This window comes from Nicotiana sylvestris, chromosome 10 (assembly GCF_000393655.2).
Source record: "Nicotiana sylvestris chromosome 10, ASM39365v2, whole genome shotgun sequence".
In the NCBI taxonomy this organism is placed as follows: domain Eukaryota; kingdom Viridiplantae; phylum Streptophyta; class Magnoliopsida; order Solanales; family Solanaceae; genus Nicotiana; species Nicotiana sylvestris.
This window is the reverse complement of record NC_091066.1, coordinates 168,784,653-168,806,327: the sequence shown is the minus strand read 5'-3', so window position 1 is coordinate 168,806,327 and position 21,675 is coordinate 168,784,653. Positions and strand designations below refer to the sequence as shown.

The window sequence follows — 21,675 nt, the reverse complement described above, 5'->3', positions numbered from 1 at the left end:
TAATATAATATATAAAAGTGAAATTAAATTGTTTATATATAACTTAAAACCATGTTATATATTAGCCGCCAAACTGCTATAAAAGGAGGTCTGCAAACTCTAGATCGTTCAAATGAGGTGGATTTTTGGAAAGAAAATATTAATGGAAAAGTCAATTTTTTCTTTTTCAAATACTAGAAGGAAAAGGAAAGGAAATTACATGTGCCAGTAGACAAAGAGGAAAGTGGAATTGGCAATTTTTGGGGAATTAGGGACCCATTATTTTCATAAAAGTTATTTCTGACCATGCTAAGGTCCCTAATATACTTTTAAAGGCTATTTATTTCGGCACAAATTCATATGCACTCGATATTTATACCAATTTAATGTATAGATTATACGTATTTTTACGTTCATTTTCATCACAAAATCATAATTAACTAATCTATAGTTTCACCTTAATATATGACTTAACGAATATGTAAACATCGAGTGCAAAAAAGGTTTTACAGTTTCGTCTCTCAAATATAAGTTATTTTTGCTAATAAATATCTTTTAAAATATTTAGCGTTTGAAAAAATTAGAAAAAGATATTTAGTTTTTCAAATCTACCTTTGCTGCTCAAATCATTAAAGTCTTAATTTAATGAAACTTTTAAGGACAAACTAAATAATAGTTTAAGCAAAAAAAAGTTTTATTATTAAGCTGTTAAATATTTTCTCCAAAAGGGTAAAAAATACTAAAAGGGAAATTATATAGACCGGAGAAAGTACTAAATTAATGGACAAATTTGGCCACTCAAAAATTTTCATATAATTAAATAAGGTATGGGCCTAATGGAAAAATCAAATAAAGAAACCTTCCACCTAGAAAAATAATTAAATAGTGGTGTTAGGGGGTATGTTGCTCGAAATTAAATAGGCAAATTGCCCCTTGTTTGAGGTCATCCTAAATTCCTAATACTTCCTATTTTTATTTCCTTTTTACTTTTTGTTTTTGTTGAAAATGAGCATAAAAAAGCAAGATTAAAAAAATTTGAAAATGTAGTCTAGTATTATACAATGGGTTTCAATCATCTGTCCCTTTAAACATTCTCACAAAATAATAAATTTTATAAGTTTTAGTAGCTCATCAAAATATTTATTAATCTTTTAACATTAAAATATTATCCATAGTGGATGTAGTATATACCTTGTCTTCCTCTAATTATTGTTTCTTTTATTGTCTTTTTTAGTTGGCAACTAATTTTCATTTACTTAAAAATTGCAATTTTTATAATATTATTGTGTAAAAGGAAAAGAAAATAAAAGAAGAATAAAAAAAAACAATCACTATGAATATAGTTAGGTGGTCTAACTAACTAACATGAGGTTTATGGTATAGAGTCTCCTTTGTAAGAGAGCGTTTTACCCTCTAAAATGGGATTTTTCGGTAAGAATCTAAATTTAATCGACCCCTAATGCGGATACCGGATACTCGACTAAACCACACAAAAAAAAGAATATAGTTAGTTGGTCTAACTAACTAACTTGAGGTCTTTGGTATGGAGTCACATTTGTTAGGGAGTGCTTTACCCTCTAAAGTGGGATTTTTCGGCCTGAATCCGGATTTAATCGGGGTCCAATGCGGGTACCGAATACCAGATGGAAACCACACAACAACAAACAACAACAACAACATACCCAGCAAAATTCCACTAGCGAGGTCTGGGGAGGAAAGGATGTACGCAGACTTTACCCCTACCCCCGAAGGGCAGAGAAGCTGTTTTCGGGAGACCCTCGGCTCAGCAAAAGAGATAATAATATCAAAAAAGAAATGCAAGAAGATATCTGTAACAACAAAAGAAGCATGAGAAGTAATAATAATATCTTAAAATATACCAAATAAGTGAAAAGGAGTGCAGTAATACAATCCTATGCAAAACAACAAAATAGCGTGTGAATACAACCTAGGCCGCTACCAAACATAGGTAAAGCTCTATCAGACTACCCGGTACAAAGAGGAAAAAACTATACACTACCCCTAGCCTACAACCCTAATGCTCGATCTCCACATGTTCCTATCAAGAGCCATGTCCTCGAAAATCTGAAGATGCGTCATGTCTTGCCCGATCACCTCGCCCCAATTCTTCTTAGGCCGCCCTCTACCTCTTTTCGTACCTGCCAAAGCCAACCGTTCGCACCTCCTAACCGGGAAATCTATGGTTCTCCTCCGCACGTGTCCAAACCACCTAAGCCTCGCTTCCTGTATCTTGCCGTCTACGGGAGCAACGCCCTCCTTCTCCCGAATATCTTCATTCCTTATCTTATCCAGTTTAGTATGCTCACACATCCATCTCAACATCCTCATCTCGGCTACTTTCATCTTCTGGATATGTGAATTCTTAACTGGCCAACACTCAGCCCCATATAACATAGCCAGCCTAACCACCGCTTTGTAGAACTTACCTTTGAGTTTCGGTGGTACTCTCTTGTCACACAGGACCCCAGATGCTAACCGCCATTTCATCCACCTCACCCCAATACGGTGCGTGACATCCCCGTCAATCTGCCCATCTACCTGGATAATAGACCCTAGGTACTTGACATCCCTGTCAATCTCCCCATCTCTCCGGAAACCACACAACAACAAAAGAGAATATAGTTAGTTGGTCTAACAATCTAACTAACTAACCTGAGGTCTCTGGTATGGAGTCGCCTTTGTTAGGGTGCGCTTTACCCTCTAAAGTGAGACTTTCTGGTACAAATCCGGATTTAATCGGACCTAATACGAATACCGAATACCATATGGAAACCACAAAAAAAAAATAGTTAGTTGGTCAAGGGGCCTCCAGTTCTAAGGCAGCCTGCAGGAAATAACAACAGAAGAAGTCCAATTTATTATGCATTAACTAGCTAGCTGCCATTGAATAACCAAGACTTTTCAAAAAGTTTTCCAAGCTGGTGGCCAAAACACAAAGACCATACAATTGACCTCTTCAACAATCCTACTATATTAATTACATGATTTTTCACTTTTTGCATTCAAATTTAGGTTAGTGTTTACACCAACTGAGTAAGTTATAGTTAATTAATACAAATTATAGAGGCAGAGCTAGGATTTGAACCTTATAGGTTCGGAATTATAATCCTTTGAAGTTACTAGGTTTTAAATTAATAATTTGTATATATTTATTGAATTTCTAAATACAAATATAGAGTTTAAACAAAAGCTATTGGGTTCGACCGCGATAAATTTTCGCTTTTGTTTATTAATATTTTGTGCGCATAATACGTTTACTTTAGTTGAAAATATATTATAGAGTTGTTAATATGTTTACTTTAGGTCCTATGCTCAGTGGCGGAGCCACCTTATAGGAAGGGGTGTCAAATTACACCCCTTCGCGAGAAAAATACACTATGTAGATAGGTAAAAAAAAATATATGTATCTTTACGATGTATTAACTCTCCTTAATATCCTGATATATTTACTTTTATATATTTTGACACACCTTAACGAAAATTATGACCTCACAATTGCCTATGCTTTCTAATACTCTTTTAGCCCTATTAGATTCTTATGCAAGCAGAAAATAATATAGAGAACTTTCAGATTTTTTATTTTTTGTATAATATTGCGCCTCATATAGTCGATTTAAATTTATTTGAGATTGAGTCGATTTAAATTTATTTGAGATTGAGACGTAGTTATTATTTTTGTAATGTGTGTTTGTAATTTTTTACCAACGTATAAACCCTTCTTTTTCTTTTTAAGTTTGACTAGCTAGTTTTTAGATGTTCCAACGCACCAAGTCGAAAAGATGCTGAGATTTTGTCAAATACCAATAAGTATATAATAAATATTTTAGGGAAACTTATACAAATGTTCCAAATAAATCTCAACTTACCAACCTCATTAGTCATAGACTTACCAAAACTAGCCAACAAAAATTGAAAAACCAAATAATAGGGTTCTTTCTATCAAAGAATCACATGCAAAAATCAGCTTCCATATTTTTAAGCGTGATTAACAACATTAGATACAAGATGGAAAGGAAATTTCATGGACGGGGTAGTAAATAAGGTGATGAAATACAAAAATCTATACAATATTCCAAAAATCTAAACAAAAAAGGAACTTTTTCAATGGGTATAGTTGAAATTCATTGAAAATATAAAGATAAGTCAATATACAAAATTTGAGGAAGATTGGAGGTGATTTGGATTGGTTTTGCATCAAAATTCGTAGTTAAATCGAGTTCAAAAAAGTCTTCTGCGACACAAGTATCAAACATGTATCACGCATGTATCTCACACACATGTATACATGGATATACATGTGATACAAATATGATACATATGTGATACACAGTGTGATACACATATCATTTTTTTTCATGTTCGGCTTTTACTTCGAATTTTCAATTCAAACCACCTCAAAACTTCACCAAATCATCCCAAAATTGAGATTCAAGCTCCTTAAGTTGTGCCCAATCTATTCTAATAACACTCGCTCAAAACAAAGCAAAAATTTGATATTTTTTTACTACAAATAGTTAATTGGCTAATTTGGCTAATATTAGTAATATTTTATCAATTGACCAATTTTTGTAATAAGCTACTTATAAATGGACATAGCCGATAATTTTCCAATATTTTACTATTATATTATCAGATCAGAATTAATTAAAGGTATTTGTCCCAATTGGAATAATGTACTAGCGTTTAACAAGTATGCATTTCGTCACGAGAAATCTTGTTAAAAGTCAAAATCTTTTATATCACTGAGAGTCAACTTTTAGAGGGGGCAAAGTATAGTACCGCAAGACAAACATGTGTGATACAAAATGACATAATCGAACATGTTTATATAAAAATGAAATTAGTCAATTATTAAAATAAAACACAGCAAATAAAAATATACAAAGATCTACTGTGATACTCGCAAATTTCACATTGATAAAATACGAAAAAGATACTAAGTATATATATAAACAAACCTTAAATCTTAGTAATACATTTTAAAGTTGTGTGGGCCCTAACTTAAAGCGGACAATATTATTGGTAGACTGAGCTTTTACTTTTAATACAACTAGTCGCTAGAGATAACACTCCAATCAACTAAAAGATATTTCGAGTTTTAAATTGTGTGTTTACAAATTCTCGGGAATTTCTCGATCGTTTACCAAAAAAATAATTGAGATTGTAACATCCAATCTGTTCGCCAAAGGAGGTGGGATGAATCGAAACTTTTGTTGCATTTACATAATATCTTTGTATGGTCGAGCTGAATGGGAGCTTTGACGTAACTAGTAAAGTTGTTGTCATGTGACCAGGAGGTCGCGGTTTCAAGCCGTGGAAACAATCTCTTGCAGAAATGCAAAATAAAGCTGCGTGAATTCTGCGCATAGCGGGAACATAGTGCCAGGGGCGGCGCAAGAAAATTGGTGGCCTAAAACCAATTTTTAATGTGGGGCCTATCAGAAAGAAAAAAAATCATCTATATTTTTAATGGAAGTCTATTTTTCTATCTTTTTAAGATGTAAAGTTGTTAATAGTTTCTTTTATAAATAATTTAATCTCTCCTAAGATATTATTGATCTTAGATAATTGAACTAGATTCAAGAAGTTTATAACTTGATATCAAAATAATTTTTGATGTTCTAATATACTTGTTGAAATGCTTGAAACCTGAGGGGGAAAAAAGAAAAAAAAATGCGCAATATAGTTTTATTCAACGGTACTCTTCAACTTTTGTTTTTTATAGAAAAAATAAAACTCTTTTTTTCTACAGAGAACAATATAACTTCGAGAACTTAAGCTTTTTTGTAGAAATCAAGAAGAGAATATAAGAATGTAGTACCCGTTTTTTGATGAGAAAGATAAAAAATAAGACTTGGACTATTGAATTGCACTTTTTAGTGAGAAATGTAAAAAGAGAATAATAATATAGGTACCTCACTAATGATGTCAATCGTCAAATTTATATAATGAAAAGTTTTATATTCGCGAAGACGGTTTAGGGGGAGTGATTCTCTTTCTCCTATTTTTGCTTAAATGGTTACTTCAATACTAAATTAAAAGTTATATTTACTTTTTATGAAATAACTTTTTTTAAATTTTAACATACCCAATATATTTAGACCCTACCTCTAAAGATTGTTGTGAGATGTATATGATCCAACTTACCTTATATTGGGTTCGAGTCATGTGGTTGAAATAAATCCTGTTAAAACGTGTTCTTTCTTTTACTAGGCCTTATGCGATACGAATCTAGATTAATCGGGAGCTCAATACAAATACAAATAGAAAACAAAAGGAAAAATTTGGGCCCTTCAAAATTTGGGGGCCTAAAGCCTTTGCTTTAGTGGCTTGACCCTCGGGCCGCCCCCTGCATAATGCATCAGGCTGCCCCTTGTATGGTTAATCTAGCTGCGCCCATGTTTTGTATGCTAAAAAAAATGTGAGGTTATCATTTATTAACAATGACAATGCATGTGATTTACCAGTTAATGATTTGCTTTTTTGGGTAATTTCCAAATTCATTGTTTGGAAGGATCATACGATGTTCGTAGCTTCAACTTCTAAAAATAAAATAAACAAAGATTGTGGATTACTCCAATTTAGGTGAGATGTGCAATATTTCAATAAAATCCTAATTTAGAAAACGATTCTAAGAAATTGTGTTAAAAATAGTGTTATTTTTCTCTAGTACATTCACGCCTCTTGAAAGTGAATGTTAATAACCCGCTATAACATGTCAAACTATATTAATACATAATAAATTATTCTTTCCATTAATTACGTATTTTATGCCTTGTAGGAGTGATTCCGAGCTATGTAGATGTTATGGAATAAATTCAAGCTAATTGGAGCTTTGAAGTCTGAGTAAAAGCCCAAGAGATTAAGCCGAAATCGCGTTTGGGGGTCGAGAACCATGTCTGGACTTAAAAAACGAAGCAAAAACACAGACTCTGAGAATCCACCACAATCGCGGCTGCCTATTTTCTGTTGCTGTCAATTTTGCACTCTCTCTGACAAACCCCGCGTGGCGTGTGCCCCATGCGGCGCACTTGTGCAATTTTTACAGAGTCCCAATCCTATTTCGTGTTGGAAAAGGTATTTTCGTCTAGGCACGACCCTACTTGGTATGAATACATGTAAAAACGTTATTTTTGGGATTTTTGATATACTTTAGACCTAGGGACACACGGGAGCATTCGGGAGCAAGGATATCTCAGATTTCTTTATCGGTTCTTAGTATTTTCAATTATCCAACACTTATGAAATTGTTTGTGTTACATCCCGTGAATTTGACAACATTAATACTGTTATATATATTTAATATGATATTTTGAGTGGAATAATGTACTATGCGTTTAACAAGTATGCATTTCGTCACGAGGAATCTTGTTAAAAGTCAAAATCTTTTATATCACTAAGAGTCAACTTTTAGAGGGGGCAAAGTATACTACTGCAAGACAAACATGTGTGATACAAAATGACATAATCGAACATGTTTATATACAAGAAATTAGTCAATTATTAAAATAAAACATAGCAAATAAAAATATACAAAGATCTACCGTGATAACCCAAGCAAATCCTACATTAACAAAATACGAAAGAGATGTTAAGTATACATATAAACAAGCCTTAAATCTTATTGACGCATTTTAAAGTTGTGCGGACCCTAGACCTAAAGCGGATAATATTATTAGTAGGCTGAGCTTTTACTTTTAATACAACTAGAGATATCACTCCAATCAACTAAAAGATATTTCGAGTTTTAAATTGTGTGTTACTAATTCTCGGGAATTTCACAAATACCAAAAAAAAAAAAAAATGAGATTTTAACATCCAATAAACTTTTGTTGCTTTTACATAATATCTGTATGGTAAAGCTAGCTGCCCATGTTTTGTAAAGTAAAAATAAATGTGAATTTATCATTTATTATCAATGACAATGCATGTGATTTACCAGTTAATGATTTGCTTTCTTGGGTAATTTCCAAGTTCATTGTTTGGTAGGAACTTCCAGAAACTAAAAATAAAATAAAATAAAATTGCAGATTACTGTAATTTAGGTGAGTGCTTAATATTTCAATAAAATCCTAATTTAGAAAACGATTCTAAGAAAAAGTTTAGTATTATAAATAGTGATTTTTCTCTAGTATATTCACACCTCTTAAAAGTGAATGTTAATAACCCGCTATAACAGGTCAAACTATATTAATATTAAAGGTGTACATGGATTGGGTTGGTTCGGTTTTTATCAAAACCAAATCAAACCAACTATATCGGTTTGGATTGGTTCAGTTTTGTCGGATTTTTCGTATTTTCGGGGTTTTTTTTGTTACATGAATATTATTTCAATCTTACTTTGTTAAAATTATAAATAAAGTTTTGATAAGTGAATATATATTTAGTAAATATGGAAAAAATTGACAAACATATGATCTATTTAAATATTCTAATGGGAGAATTTTTTTAGAAATACGTGATAGTTCTTTTCTTAGTCGTCTAACAATAATTTTTCGTTAATTTACGCTTTCAAGGTTAATACATGAGAGGATCCCAAATATTTCTATATTTTCTAAAGAAAATTCACTATAAAGTCTTAAAAATATAAATAAAATTTATATATTTATATGTCGGTTTGGTTCGGATTTTTTTATTCAATACCAAACCAAGTCAAACCAAACCTAGTCGGGTTTTTTAATCGGTTTGATTTAATTTTTCGATTTGGTGCGATTTTTCGGTTTGGTTTGAACACTCCTAATTAATACATAGTAAAAATATTCTTTGCACGATTAGTGTATATATATTCACGGTGGTTGAAAGTGAAGGGACAAAAAGAAACAAAATGGGATTAAATTTTTTTATAAGCAAAAGTCTTACGATTTTGAGACCACCAACGCAAAAGTTGATGATACTCAATTATTACAAGTGATTTGATTTTGTAAATATTTTTTATATTGTCCCTCGAAAAAATTTATAAACTATAAAAAACAAGGGAATAATAGGTCATCCAAAACTAGGGGTGGGCGTTCGGGCAGTTCAGATTGCATATGAAATTTCGGTTTGGATTTTTGATTTTCGGATTGACAAAATGAAAATCCAAATCCAATCCAAATAAGTTCGGATTGGATCGGATTTTTTAAGTTCGGTTTCGGATTAATCGGTTTGGATATTTTGGATTTTCGGTTTTGAGCTTATAAGTTGAGATGTCTCTTCTTTTTACAAAAATGAATATCCAAATGAAGTACTCATGTTAAATTGACTGAAAAGTTCTTCATTCTCACCACAATCATCCAAATGAAATATTAAAGTAATGAAATTATTATATAAAAAAAATACAATAGAGACGTTAATACAATAGATAACAAGTGGAAATAGTAAAACCATGTCCAAATAGAAAGTATTCTCATAATAACTTAGTAACTAATATTGAATATATATGATAATCTCTAATGGGTAGGGTATTGAACTTATTACTATTGACATATGGATAATGGACTAAATATAAAGTATAAGAATTTCGGATTTCCGGATATCCATAAATTCGAAATACCAAATCGAATATCCAATCCGAAATCCAAAAATTTTAAAAATTAAATCCAAAATCCAATCCGTAATCCAAAAATCCAAACAAAAAATCCAAAAAATTCGGATTTCGATTTTGCCCAAAGTATGCCCACCCCTATCCAAAACCGAACAACTTTGGTCCAATCCTAAGTAAAGGTTGCAAAGTACTAGGATGAAACTTCCTCCCAAAAAGAAAACAAATTGAACTCAACTCTCCATTATAACTACAATTGGACCCATACCTAACACTATCCAAAAACTCCTCTGTTACATCTTTCCTCAAAAATGTTGTCGGGTGCGAACCGCCAGCCGACCAATCGGCCCATGTAACGCTCCAATTCGACGTTAATTTAGGACAAACTTTGTTCACTAATGTTGGCAAGTAATGTTCGTCCATATAACAAGGTGGTGTACAATAGTTCTTAAAAACAGGGTAATATGTCACGTCGGAGATAATTTTAAGGGCGAGTTCGCGATGAACTTCGAACCATTGCGACCCCTTTCGCCAATCTGAAATTGTTATGATCGGATACATACGTTTGTTGTACCTCCCGCGACCTATTTTCCTCGGATCGTCGAATAATCCGAGGAAACTTTGGTTGGATTTTGTTAGGAAAGTGTAAATTGTAGTGAAGTTGAACAAAGGAATGCATGTTTCGGAGAGTAATATGAATCTTTCGTTAGAGATGTCGAGGAGTGCATTTGCTAGAAGTCGTCTCTCTGCATCAATCATACTTGCTCTTCCCCATTGTACTTCCTGCATGAGAAATAGTACTTATCATGTTATGAGGTGCACTTTTGTATACAAAAGAAATTAACCACCCCACCCCCCCACCCACCCACACACACAAAAATATTAGTTGTTTTGTTAAAATAAATTTCTATTTAAGTTTTGTATACAAAAATTATACAAATTATATATACTTTTTCAACTAACAAATGTAAATAGCTTTTATCGCGAGCTAAAAGTGATAATGCCCCATAAATTATTCAGAAAATTTAGCTTAAATCATATAAACCAACTTAGGATAAAATGACTCTTTATTTCTCCCCAATTTTTGGTTCTTTATTCCTTGGCATCTATGAAATTTTAATTCTGCATGGTGGCATTATGATCGCATAGGTAAAGTTATGGAGTTTTAGGAGTCGACAAGAAAGCGGAAAAATATAAGAAGAATTAACCTAAATAGTCGCACATCCAACTGCGTAAATTAAAAATAGTTGGTGAATGTATAATATATGCATAGTCCATATATAATATGTGTCTAACCAATTACCAATATATATATATATATATATATATATATATGTGGGGGGGGGGGTGTGTGGGTGTGTGTGTGTATAACATGTATAATCATTGTATATTCTATGTATACCCGCTAAGAAAGTAAACAATGAATCCGACCGGCTAGTTGTATAAGATTCCAAAATGTAATAGGTAAAAAACAAAATAATTAGGAAAAATTGCCTAAAAAAAAAAGAGTATTTGAACCTGGCTAGGTATCCTTCTTTTATAAAACACAGATGTTGGTGGAGGCTCAAAGTTGAACTCTGGTGAAGTATGTAGATATATTGAAAACAACTCTTCATGTCCTTTAAAGAACATCTCCCAAAGTGGTGCCAATGGCAATCTTCCTCTTGTTAAGAACAAGAATGCCACTTTTGGAGTTCTATTAAAAGGGTAATCCATAATTTGAGACACCATTGAAGCTCTCCACATTAGTTCTTCGTCGTTCATCGCGTGCCAAAGATCCTTAGGAGAAAGCCAATCTTTCAACTCCATGCTACTAATGGAAGTACTAGAATTAGATGAAGAGTTACAAACAAGATGTGTCGAGATGACAGAGAGATTGTAGATTGGTGATGAGAGTGTAGTGAGTTGATGAGGAAAGTAGAAATCTTCATAAATAACAATCTTCTTGAATTGATCATTGATGAACATTCCTAATAGTAGTACAAAAAATGCCATAGACAAAGTAAAAACTATGGTGGTAATAATTTGGAATCTCATTTCCTTAACTTCTCTTTTGATGTATATATAGAGTTCTCTAACAAACATGGCTATGTACATTTCTTGTTATCTTCTATTTTGTTTAGTTTAAATATGATAACATAAGGTGTCAATTTATGATATCTATAAAGTGAGAAAATAAGGAAATGCAGCAAAAATGCGTAAAGGGAATGAATGCAAAGGAGCATGGGAAGTGTTGGCATGGGAAAGATGAAAATGTGAAATGAAAGAAGCAAGGTGTGGTTTTTGTTTTTATTGCAGTTAAAGTAAATAGTAATTATGAGCCCAGAAGAAAGAACAGTGTGAAGGAAATGAATGGTTTAGAACAAGTTTAAGTTGTATATACTGACAGTATAAACGAACGGGTTTAAATATACATCGATAGTGTAAAGACACTTTTACACTCAGTGTAATTTAACTTGTTATAACATGTTACTATATTATTTTTCGAGTTATCACATCATGCTTGTCATAAACTTGTTATTGCAGATACCTTTACCCTAATGGCATAGAAATATTAGGTTATTATTACCCACTGTTAGTGCACAACAACAACAACAACCACCAAGTGGGATCCCACAAATGGGGTCTGGGGAGGGCAATGTGTACGCAGATCTTATCCCTACCCTGGAAGGCAGAGAGTATGTGTCTGAAAGACCCTCGGCTCGAGAGGACAGAAGATAGAAAAAAAATATTGACACGGAAACAGTATATGATAAGTGATGCACAGAATTTACTTTGTTACTGCCCTTTTTACATATTTTACCATCACTTTTAACTACATTCATACCACGCGACCTGTACCATGCATGGATTCCTTGTGAACAAGAAAGGAAATGCAAAAATCCTCTGTGATTAAAATGACAAATATTGTAGCAAGCCACATGAAATGGTTAATAAAAGTTGCAAAGAAAGGAGCTGAACAACTTAATGTGCAGAATTACATCAGGAATATGCATTGATCCTAAAAAGTGAAAAGAGAAGGAAGATACTATATATAATTAGTGCGCTTGATGCTCACCATCCATGAAACAATAGGCACCGCTAATGAAAAATGCACTCGTCGATGAAATAGCAGGCACTGCTAAACAAAAGATGGTTTCTGTATTAACTGTCTCAGAAGTTTTGTGATCAATAAACAATAACCTTGTTTACTGTCTAATTAATCCAATCTCATACTTCAGCCACAAAGAAATATCAGAGATGCAGACATGCAGAAAAATTGTGGCGAGATATGCATACAACATTATCAATGTATTTTACTCCTAAAAACCGGGAATTCAAATATCTTACCCCTTCTCTTAGAACTACTGGTACATTGAGAGAGAGGATGACCTGGAGCCAGCCGGTATTAACTTCCTTAATAAACTCTGCTTTCTGGAGAAAGAATTCTTTGCATCACCTAGAAAAAGTTTGTTTCTTTGTGGAGAATGATACAGCCAAGCAACCGGTGGCCACGGCCACAGTACCAACTAGTAAAGCCGCTCTAATCGTGTGATGCTTTATTGAGAATGCACTACTTGAGTATTCGAATAGCCACCTTAAAAGGAAACGCAAACCACAAGTTGCTTGAAAATTTTGGATTGAAAAATCCTGCAAATCAATGATGGAAATAACTTTAGGCCCTTGATAATATGAAACCAAGTCACAAACAGATACAATGCTTTTGAGAAATGATCTGTATTCAAGACTGTATCTGATGAATTTTATTTAGGCAGTACAGACTATTACAGGGAAAATAAGTAGCCGTCCAACCTAAAGGAATAAAGGTAACTGCAGGTCCTAGTGGGCAGCTTTCTGAAAGTTTCCTTATTTTTTATGCACCTTGTCAGCAAACTCAGCACAACTGCGATTGAAATTTTCTAAAGAGAAGTCCTGCACATGACACAGAAAAGTTTGGGATCCTAATCAATTAAGTTACTAAAGACATATGAATATATGGCCCAACTATTGCACTCATATCTACACTCAAAGCTAGAAACAGAGCGAATCAGCATCCAGAAGTGTTTGCATACACTATCATCGATAATTTTCTCTAGGGGCCCAAATCTAGTTTATGGATCACCAAAAGTTTCCACGAAAAGGGACTAGCAATCATATCTACTTCATGATAAAATAATTCAAGAAACATAAGCACTTGTAAAATGTTATCATTCAACCTGAAAGTTGGTAAGAAAGTGCAAAATACCACATTCCATGGACCACAACTCAACAAAACTGATAGTTTTGACAGTGAACTGAGCTCATTCATAGCCCGTAAGATAGCCATGCAATGTAGATTTTCAAAGAGGAGCATTAATTTTAGTAGCTTATTCTTTGTCCTTAATGTGACAACCTTCTTGCAGACCATTCTTCCTAGGTACGTTCAACCTGGTTAACAGGCTTCAATGAGTTGATTTTTCACTACTGGACAGTGCATCAGATGGATATTGAGACAAAACAATGAATGTGCAAATAGTTCTCCACTATAAAATGGTAGTAAATAACAACAATCAAGAAGACAGATGGAGATCACATAGAAAACTGAAAATAATTTAACTGTGATCATGAAGATGAGCTCAGACGTATAAAGAATTGAGGTTGAATCCACAAGGGAGCAAAGAAGACATACATTTGGTAACTTGTCCTGCAGTGCTAGATGATCCACGTGGAGTCTCACATTTGATGAGGCATAAAACCAGAGGCTTCGGTCAACTTCGGCATAAGTGTAAGCAACTATATCAAACAACGTTTTGGCGCCATTCTCTATGGCCTTTAAGATGGTTGATTCTCTGTATCTCCGGTTTCTGACAATCCCAGGTAACACTAAATTAGATGTGCATCAATTGAATCATATATTAATATGTCCAGTGATCTTGCCAATGGCTGATAGACAGAAAAGACACTCTAGGTATCAGCATATATGGAATAAGCCATAAGAGGTATCAGTTTCGTACTTGAGATACCCACAGAGCATGTGTTTTGGCCACATATTAATTCTTCCATGCATTGGAATCAAAGCATGAGGAGAGAGCTCAATGAATTTGTATGTTGTCTCAAAGTAATCCTGTATAGAAGAAGTTGAATTTTCAATATAGAGAATTTCGAAAAGAAGAAAAAATTATCCAAGTCATAGTTGAACCCGATGATAAAATACATATGACCACCCACTCCTTGCTTTAATCTTTATCTTATTCACTGGGGTACTACAAAATAGAGAAAAAATCCTTATCGAAAAATAAAACTAGTAAAAGTAGATAGTAATTTAGCTTTAGAGAATTCAGCTATGCGCTCTTGTTGAACACCCCACCACTAGCTACAAGAAACACATATCCACTATTTTAACAAGTTTTTAGTGGTTATTGAGTGGACATTTTCAAATTTACTAGGGGAAACCTGAACGTAGATAAAAGCACCTCTGAAAGACAATATAAGGAAAACAATGATTCCACCAGTTTAACCCTTTAAGTCCCCACAACAAACACTATACTAGAACTAGATTGTCATTCCATTCACTCAAACTGTGAAGAGCATTCTCATGGGTGTAGCTGATCCTTTTGATATAAATTAAGAACCTAAAAATTGGAAAACAAATTGCACGAGATGTTTGGACTTTGGTGGTGTAGTCTTAATTCCCTCTGCTTTGTGTAGAGACACTAGTTCACAAAAAGTTTCAAAAGTTAAAGAGAGAAAAAAAGAGCTGTGCAAGAAAATTATAGAACGCATGGAAAGGCTTGCACATTGATATGGAAACAAGTAAATGACCTTTATATGGGAAAAAGGTATGTCAGGATTTTTTGGTTGATTAAGCTTCAAGAGTCAGATCTTTTAATAGGAATAAATGAGAAACAGCAAATTATCAGCTTCTAATTAGCATTGCATGTATAACGGAGGGGCGAAAAGAAACATAGAGGTGCTGAGACGAACTTACCCTCATATTTCCACCGGACGCAATATCTAAAAGAGCACTTCCTTGGCTGAAAACCAAGGGATACATCAAATTAGCAACTATCAAGAAAGGAAGAGGAGAAGAAATGATAAAAGCTATGACAAACAAATGTAAAGTTGGCCAAACACAATCACAGACTTCTTGAACAGATTGTTTCCTATATCATTATAAAAAAAAAAGGTAAATACTTGTTCAGAAGGAGTAGGAAGCTATATACAAACTGGTAAGCATGTCCTTAAATTATTTATCAAGTGAACATTCCAATTTGTTTAAGGAAATGAAGTTTCTTGATCAAAAATATCTTACCCCACACAATGATCCCCGACAATCAACGAGTTTGTACTAACATGAAGCAGTCCCATATGTCCATCTGTATGCCCCTGAATCACAATATTGTCACCAAGAGAATATGTTAAAGTTCAACAAAACTGATTACAGGAAAATGTCAACGTGTTACATGGAAGATAGAGTTAAAATGGAAGTAAAACTCGGAAATGACTTTAACTTGATTCGTTTCTTACAACTTCTGGTATTAAGTTTAATCACAACTTCAACAAGCTCTAGTAAAGATTTTTAATGGTCAAGAGGTCCCCTTAATCTCTGACTGACAATGCAAATTTCATTTGGGAATGTGATTCTCATCAGAGGAAACTGGAACAAAAAAATGGAGATTACCGGTGCAAAGATAACTCTTAATCTCTGACTGCCAATGCAAATTTCCTCAGATCCAGAAACTGGAACACACGGGAGAGACCAATCATCTGCACCACATGGGAATTACTTTTAAGTTACTAAATTCATTTACTTGATAAAGAATATTTCACTTTCACACGTACTGTGAGATCAATAAGACGTAAATGGTTCATGAAGTAGTTTCATGAGTATATATTCATTAAGCTCACTTGAAATAACACTAATACAGTCATAGTCAACTAGAAACTCTTCCTGTTAGTTTTAAAGGGTAGATATAGATACCCAAACAAAAAGCTTTTTTCTTTGAGCATCAAAACAAGTCCATCAAATGGCATGTCTCGTTACAAGTGCATTGTCACTGAAAGTACATTCTAACATGGAAATCAATTGTCTTTCAACAGTAGGGGACAAGCACAAAAGTCATCCTTCATTACAATGGCTCGCCATGTTCTTTCATGACCAAAAAAGGGCAGAGACCTGCAACTACTTGCTAAGGTGATGTAATTGGGAAGATAGACACTTCCTATTCTACAGAATTGAAAAAAGTTCTGACCTTTTCTAATTCGATGAATCGTATTTTCATGAGCCAAAAGACAAGCATCAGGACTGCACTTCTGCACTACTGAAAGACCTGAGCGCAACAGGAAGCACATGGAGCCCCAGATTATGTTTCAGGAATAACTTACAAAACCTCCACATTAGTTTGGTGGACAGAGAATTAAAAATAATACTTTTGACAACAAAAATAAAGAAATTATTCACCATCTTATAAAGTTTTCACTGCTTCTATTGAAATAGACATTCAATAAAGTCATGCTGCAATAAGTCAACAAACCTTTGCTGACGAACCAGATAATGCTTATACTGAAATTCCTCTAAGTTGCTCCGACACGGCAGTTTAGGTGCAGCACCCGTGTCGACATGACACTAGTATGGGTGTGGGTATGGGTTCCGTACCAGATCTAGTCAAACAACTTTGGTTACTTTGACCATGACGGACGGAAAAGTTCGAGACGAGATACAATTTGATTCCCGAAATTAGAACCAAAACTAGGGTAAACTTGAAGAAAATAGCATATCTTATCTAGGAAATCTATCCTTTTCTTATCTACAATTTGAGAACAAAAAAGAAATCCACACTTTACAGGCTATATGTAAGTATTCCACAAGATTTCTCATAATTTAGAGATATTTTTATTTTTTTAAATTATTTTTAGCCGGATCCTCGCACCCATATCCGTACTAGGATCCGTATCCCGAATCTTAGAATTTACATCTCGAAGGATCCGACCTCTAGATCCGCACCCGTGTCGGACACCCGCACCCGTGTCCGAGCAACTTAGAAATTCATAACTGCAAAAAGAACGCTATTTATTCTGATCCATAAAAAGGGACAATCAAAGAAAATGAAACTCGTGACTTACTTTACATGAAAATTAGGTTTTGGCCAGAAGGCTCAAGAAAGATACTTTGAAACAAAGGGCAAATACATAAGGATAACCTTTGATGAATACATAGGATGACATCAGTGTTGAGAAAATCAGATGATAGCATAAGGCTGTGACACTAAGCATATAATATTTCCAGGTCTGGATGTGAAACTTTCTGCAGCTACTTACCATCAACATGATCGTTATGATGATGTGTCACAAAGACGACTAACTTTCTCGGCAAAGCAGCAATGATTTCCTTGAGCTGGTAATCCAAGCATCAGGGCATCGATATGTCAGCACAGCATAAAAGACAGAATTAATTACCAGAAAAAAGAAGAAGATGAAAACAAAGAGAGAAGCATAATAAGTGTCTCAACCACTCCTAAACAAATTATCAAGATATACAGAAAAGAGAAACACGTGCAAAGACCCATTTACCGAGGTAAAGCTATCTATTTCATTGAATGTACTAACGTTGTACGAATATTCTCAGTTTTACCTCCTCTACTGCTTTTGCAATTGAAAGTGCCAGAACTAATGATATTTTCTTTTAACAAACCACATATACTATTTTTTTAATCCAAAATGTAAGCACTGGATAACCAGCAAGGAAGATCTTAGGATAAAGAACAAAGCCTTTGGCCAGAAAGGTGAATCCTTAAGGCGTTATCATAATCTATGTGGTGGTAAGCAAACATACAAGAAATGTAGCAGCACAGAAATAAAACATGACAATTGCTCAGGAACTCTGAAAGACAGATATTTGGATAGTGAAGGGGTTGCTCTGATGGTAAGCAACCTCCTCTTCCAACCAAGAGGTTGTGAGTTCGAGTCTCCCCAAGAGCAAGGTGGGAAGTTCTTGGAGGGAAGGATGTCGAGGGTCTATTTGGAAACAACCTCTCTACCCTAGAGTAGGGGTAAGGTCTGCGTACACACTACCCTCCCCAGACCCCACTAAGTGGGATTATACTGGGTTATTGTTGTTGTTGTTGTTGTTGAAGGGTCTCTTTAGTGAGCTGTTATCTACTGCCACCTTAGAAACATTTTGGCCAAATTGTTCAAAGATTCTTCAGTAGAAGCGAACCTAGCTCTTATAGCAATTGGTCAGAATTTACTCAGGCAGGTATCCCGCTAGTATTTGCCACCATTGCTTGTTTACATGATCCTTATAGAGTTATAGTCAACCAATCGCTATACAATTTGCAAAGATGCACTTAGGCCTGTGAAACTCTCACACTTTAAAAAAATGTATTAACAAGGGTACAAAAAACCAAGTACATCTATATTTAGTAAAGGAAAATTGCTACACCTGTCCGCTTAAGACCAAATTTGCGAAAACAGTTGCTTGAGAGGATTATTTTTTGTATTCTCTGGTTTAACTTCTAAGACCGACAAAATGTCATTTGTTCATTGCACATTTTAAAAAGATTACGAAGTAGATTATGTACTACCTCTAACCTGTTCATATGAAGCAGACTTGCATCCGGGGTCTACTATGAGTGCTTCCCCATGGGCAACAAAACTATCATCGCAACCACTATCATTGCCTCCAGGCAGGAAAACAATTAAGTTTGTTGTGCGAAAAGGCTTAGCTGTTCTACTTTCCATAGGTATAACTTTAACACCAGGAGGGTACTCCTGATACATGAGGAAAAAAAACATTAGTGGGCAGTATTTTGTCCTTAAGATGATAAAAAAGTCAAAGAAACAGAATTTTCCATGTTTACATTTTCACACATCAATTGATATCTGTTGCTTATCCCTTAATTTCTTTCTTGATTGCAGGTCTTTAGAAAAACCTCTGGTCAGTTCGTGAAATTTCATGTAAGAACGGTATTAATGTTTTTCAAGATACTTCTTAGGATGATTAGTCCCTAGTTGTGTATGATACCAATAGTTGTCAATCTATTCTTTCTTTCTCATTTCTAAATGACACTTTGACAGGTAAGCAAGTACAGGAAAAAAAATAACAAACCTGAAACCGCAAGGTCTGTGGAACTTTCCAAGTCTCATCAGATTTCTTTGAATCATTCAGAAGACCAACAACCACCAATGATCCTACACGGTCACTACAAGGCTTCACTTCAACAAGCATACTAACGCATTTATCGGTGCTCATCCACTTGCGGAACTCAACATCTGTTCAATATGAGTTACAATGTTACATTCTTGACAATCGTGGAGAGGAATAAAAAAAATATGGTATGTCGTATTTTGTAACTCATTAGCAATTATGGATGCCATCTCATTTGGGGAAAATGGCAAAGCAGAATAGCAGATTTATCAGTATGAAACTATGTAGAAGAGTAGTTATCATTTTATAACTGGTCCTGCAGAAGTAAAACCACTTGGCAGTACCACGCCTACACACGAACCACAAAAATTGTGGTTCGAAATTTATTTCTAATTCCAAAATAAAGACACAAGTATGGAAATTACATCTAACAAGTTAACGACCTGTGTAGCTCTTTAAGGTGGACTAAGAGCAAGCTCAAATTGGGAGGCTACAGATTCTCTTTACTAAGACTATAATGTAAGGCCAGCTGAATCACAACAGCAGTATTCATATCAATACATGAAAGAGATAATTCAAACATAAACTGAGTGAAGTCAGCCAAACCCGTCAATTTGCCATCTTTAGGACCCAAAGTTCCAGTGATGTAGACTGTCTTTACGGGCAATCCTGGTCCAAATTCAGGCTCCTGTACATACTTCAGGAACTTCCACTCAACTGTGGTATCCTCTAATTCCACTTGCTTTAGAACCTACAATAATCATCACCTACAAGCTTTAACCACTTCATATCGTAAAGTGTACATATGTATACACCACGACATCTGGAAATAAGTCTCTTTTGGCATATTTATCGCAAACATGAATCATAATTAAGGATAATGATAGTTATGATGACAACGCTAGTATAACAAAAGGCAAAAGATACATGATTAATAACAAGTTATCTCTGGGTACATCATTTCTCAATTAATTGGTCTTAAGCTATTTAATAGCCAATAAAGCTTGGGAACTTAATCGCTAGCGTCCCATTCTATGTGCCATACATTCCTTCTAAATTTGTCCAGCAAAGATTGACAATTTTCTATATTCGAAAACAATTTAACTTTAAACTTCATATTTTATCCTTAATGACAACAACAATAACAAACTCACTGTAATCCCACAAGTGGGGTCTGGGTCTAGGGAGGATAGTGTATATCTAGAGAGGTTTGTTTCTGATAGACCATTGGCTAGAAAAAAGTTAAATTATTTCTAAATATAAATAGGTGTCATTCTTTTTGGGAGATACTAAAAATGAAAGAGTATTACATAAATTGATACCAAGGGAGAAATACTGAATAGGGAAAGTATGTTTCTTACCTATGCCAATAACCGAGCAAATATAAGTAACAAATATAAAAGAAAAGTTGTGTAGAATTATTGTAGTGTACCTTAAGGAGAGCTGAATTAAGATCAAATTTAGTTAAGTCAAGCTCATGAGAACAAGATTCAGGGACTTGAATTACAATCTGATTATCAGAAGGAGAATCAAGAGGTAATAACTGTGCAGAAGGCAAATCCCAGAGAGGGGAATCCAAGAAAGAGTCATACTCAGGATCGTTGAATTTAGGAGGTGGGTTTTGTTTAACAAGTAGGAATTCGGATTCATTTGAAGGGTTTTTGATGATCAATGCCAGGCTATAGGGAGGAGTCGCCATTGAAGTAAGTAGTTTTTAAGTTTTATTAATAGGAATTTTTGTTTTGGTGCGTGGTTGTTTACTTGTTTTAGGCTTTAAAGCTGTTATTGGTAGTTGAAACTAACCATTTATCGCAATATCAATGGTGAGTAAAGTACACAGCCTTAAAGTGGATCCTCTTGAATTTTTGTCCCCCTAGCCTTTGCTCAGCTTCAAGTTAACAAGTGTTAGCCTCACTTTTGTCCTATGGGTCGTGGGCAATACTTTTAACTTTTGACCTTGAAGTTCTGGCTAGGATCAAAAGTTAAACATCACCCCCAAAAAATTCACTTTTCTATAGTTTTTTATTGATAAGTCCAAAGTTATAAATAA

General features: G+C 34.3%; 2 protein-coding genes across 7 annotated transcripts; both read right to left on the bottom strand.

Moving 5' to 3' along the window:
- Positions 1 to 9,388: 9,388 nt before the first annotated feature.
- On the bottom strand, positions 9,389 to 12,938 carry LOC104218269 (glycosyltransferase BC10-like). Of its 4 annotated transcripts, XM_009768713.2 has the most exons (4): positions 12,851 to 12,938; positions 12,579 to 12,638; positions 11,039 to 11,333; positions 9,389 to 10,303 (listed from the first exon to the last, which is right to left on the bottom strand). In XM_009768713.2, the coding sequence occupies exons 3-4, from the start codon at positions 11,327 to 11,329 to the stop codon at positions 9,662 to 9,664; spliced, it is 933 nt and encodes a 310-aa protein (XP_009767015.1). In that variant the 5' UTR covers positions 11,330 to 11,333; positions 12,579 to 12,638; positions 12,851 to 12,938; the 3' UTR covers positions 9,389 to 9,661. The 4 variants fall into 4 exon arrangements, with proteins under 4 accessions (XP_009767015.1, XP_070016399.1, XP_009767014.2 ...); XM_070160298.1 differs by lacking the exon at positions 12,579 to 12,638 and having other exon boundaries at positions 11,039 to 11,330; positions 12,851 to 12,932; XM_009768712.2 differs by lacking the exon at positions 12,579 to 12,638 and having other exon boundaries at positions 12,851 to 12,916.
- On the bottom strand, positions 12,643 to 21,448 carry LOC104218267 (uncharacterized). Of its 3 annotated transcripts, none has more exons than XR_708954.2 (13): positions 21,058 to 21,447; positions 20,232 to 20,376; positions 19,587 to 19,750; positions 19,070 to 19,249; positions 17,798 to 17,873; positions 16,732 to 16,809; positions 16,161 to 16,246; positions 15,792 to 15,865; positions 15,468 to 15,513; positions 14,494 to 14,603; positions 14,169 to 14,343; positions 13,313 to 13,432; positions 12,643 to 13,150 (listed from the first exon to the last, which is right to left on the bottom strand). XR_708954.2 is itself a non-coding variant. In XM_009768711.2 (12 exons), the coding sequence occupies exons 1-12, from the start codon at positions 21,322 to 21,324 to the stop codon at positions 12,956 to 12,958; spliced, it is 1,596 nt and encodes a 531-aa protein (XP_009767013.1). In that variant the 5' UTR covers positions 21,325 to 21,448; the 3' UTR covers positions 12,643 to 12,955. The 3 variants fall into 3 exon arrangements, 1 of the variants encoding a protein (XP_009767013.1); XR_708955.2 differs by having other exon boundaries at positions 13,062 to 13,150; positions 13,289 to 13,432; XM_009768711.2 differs by lacking the exon at positions 13,313 to 13,432 and having other exon boundaries at positions 21,058 to 21,448.
- Positions 21,449 to 21,675: the final 227 nt, after the last annotated feature.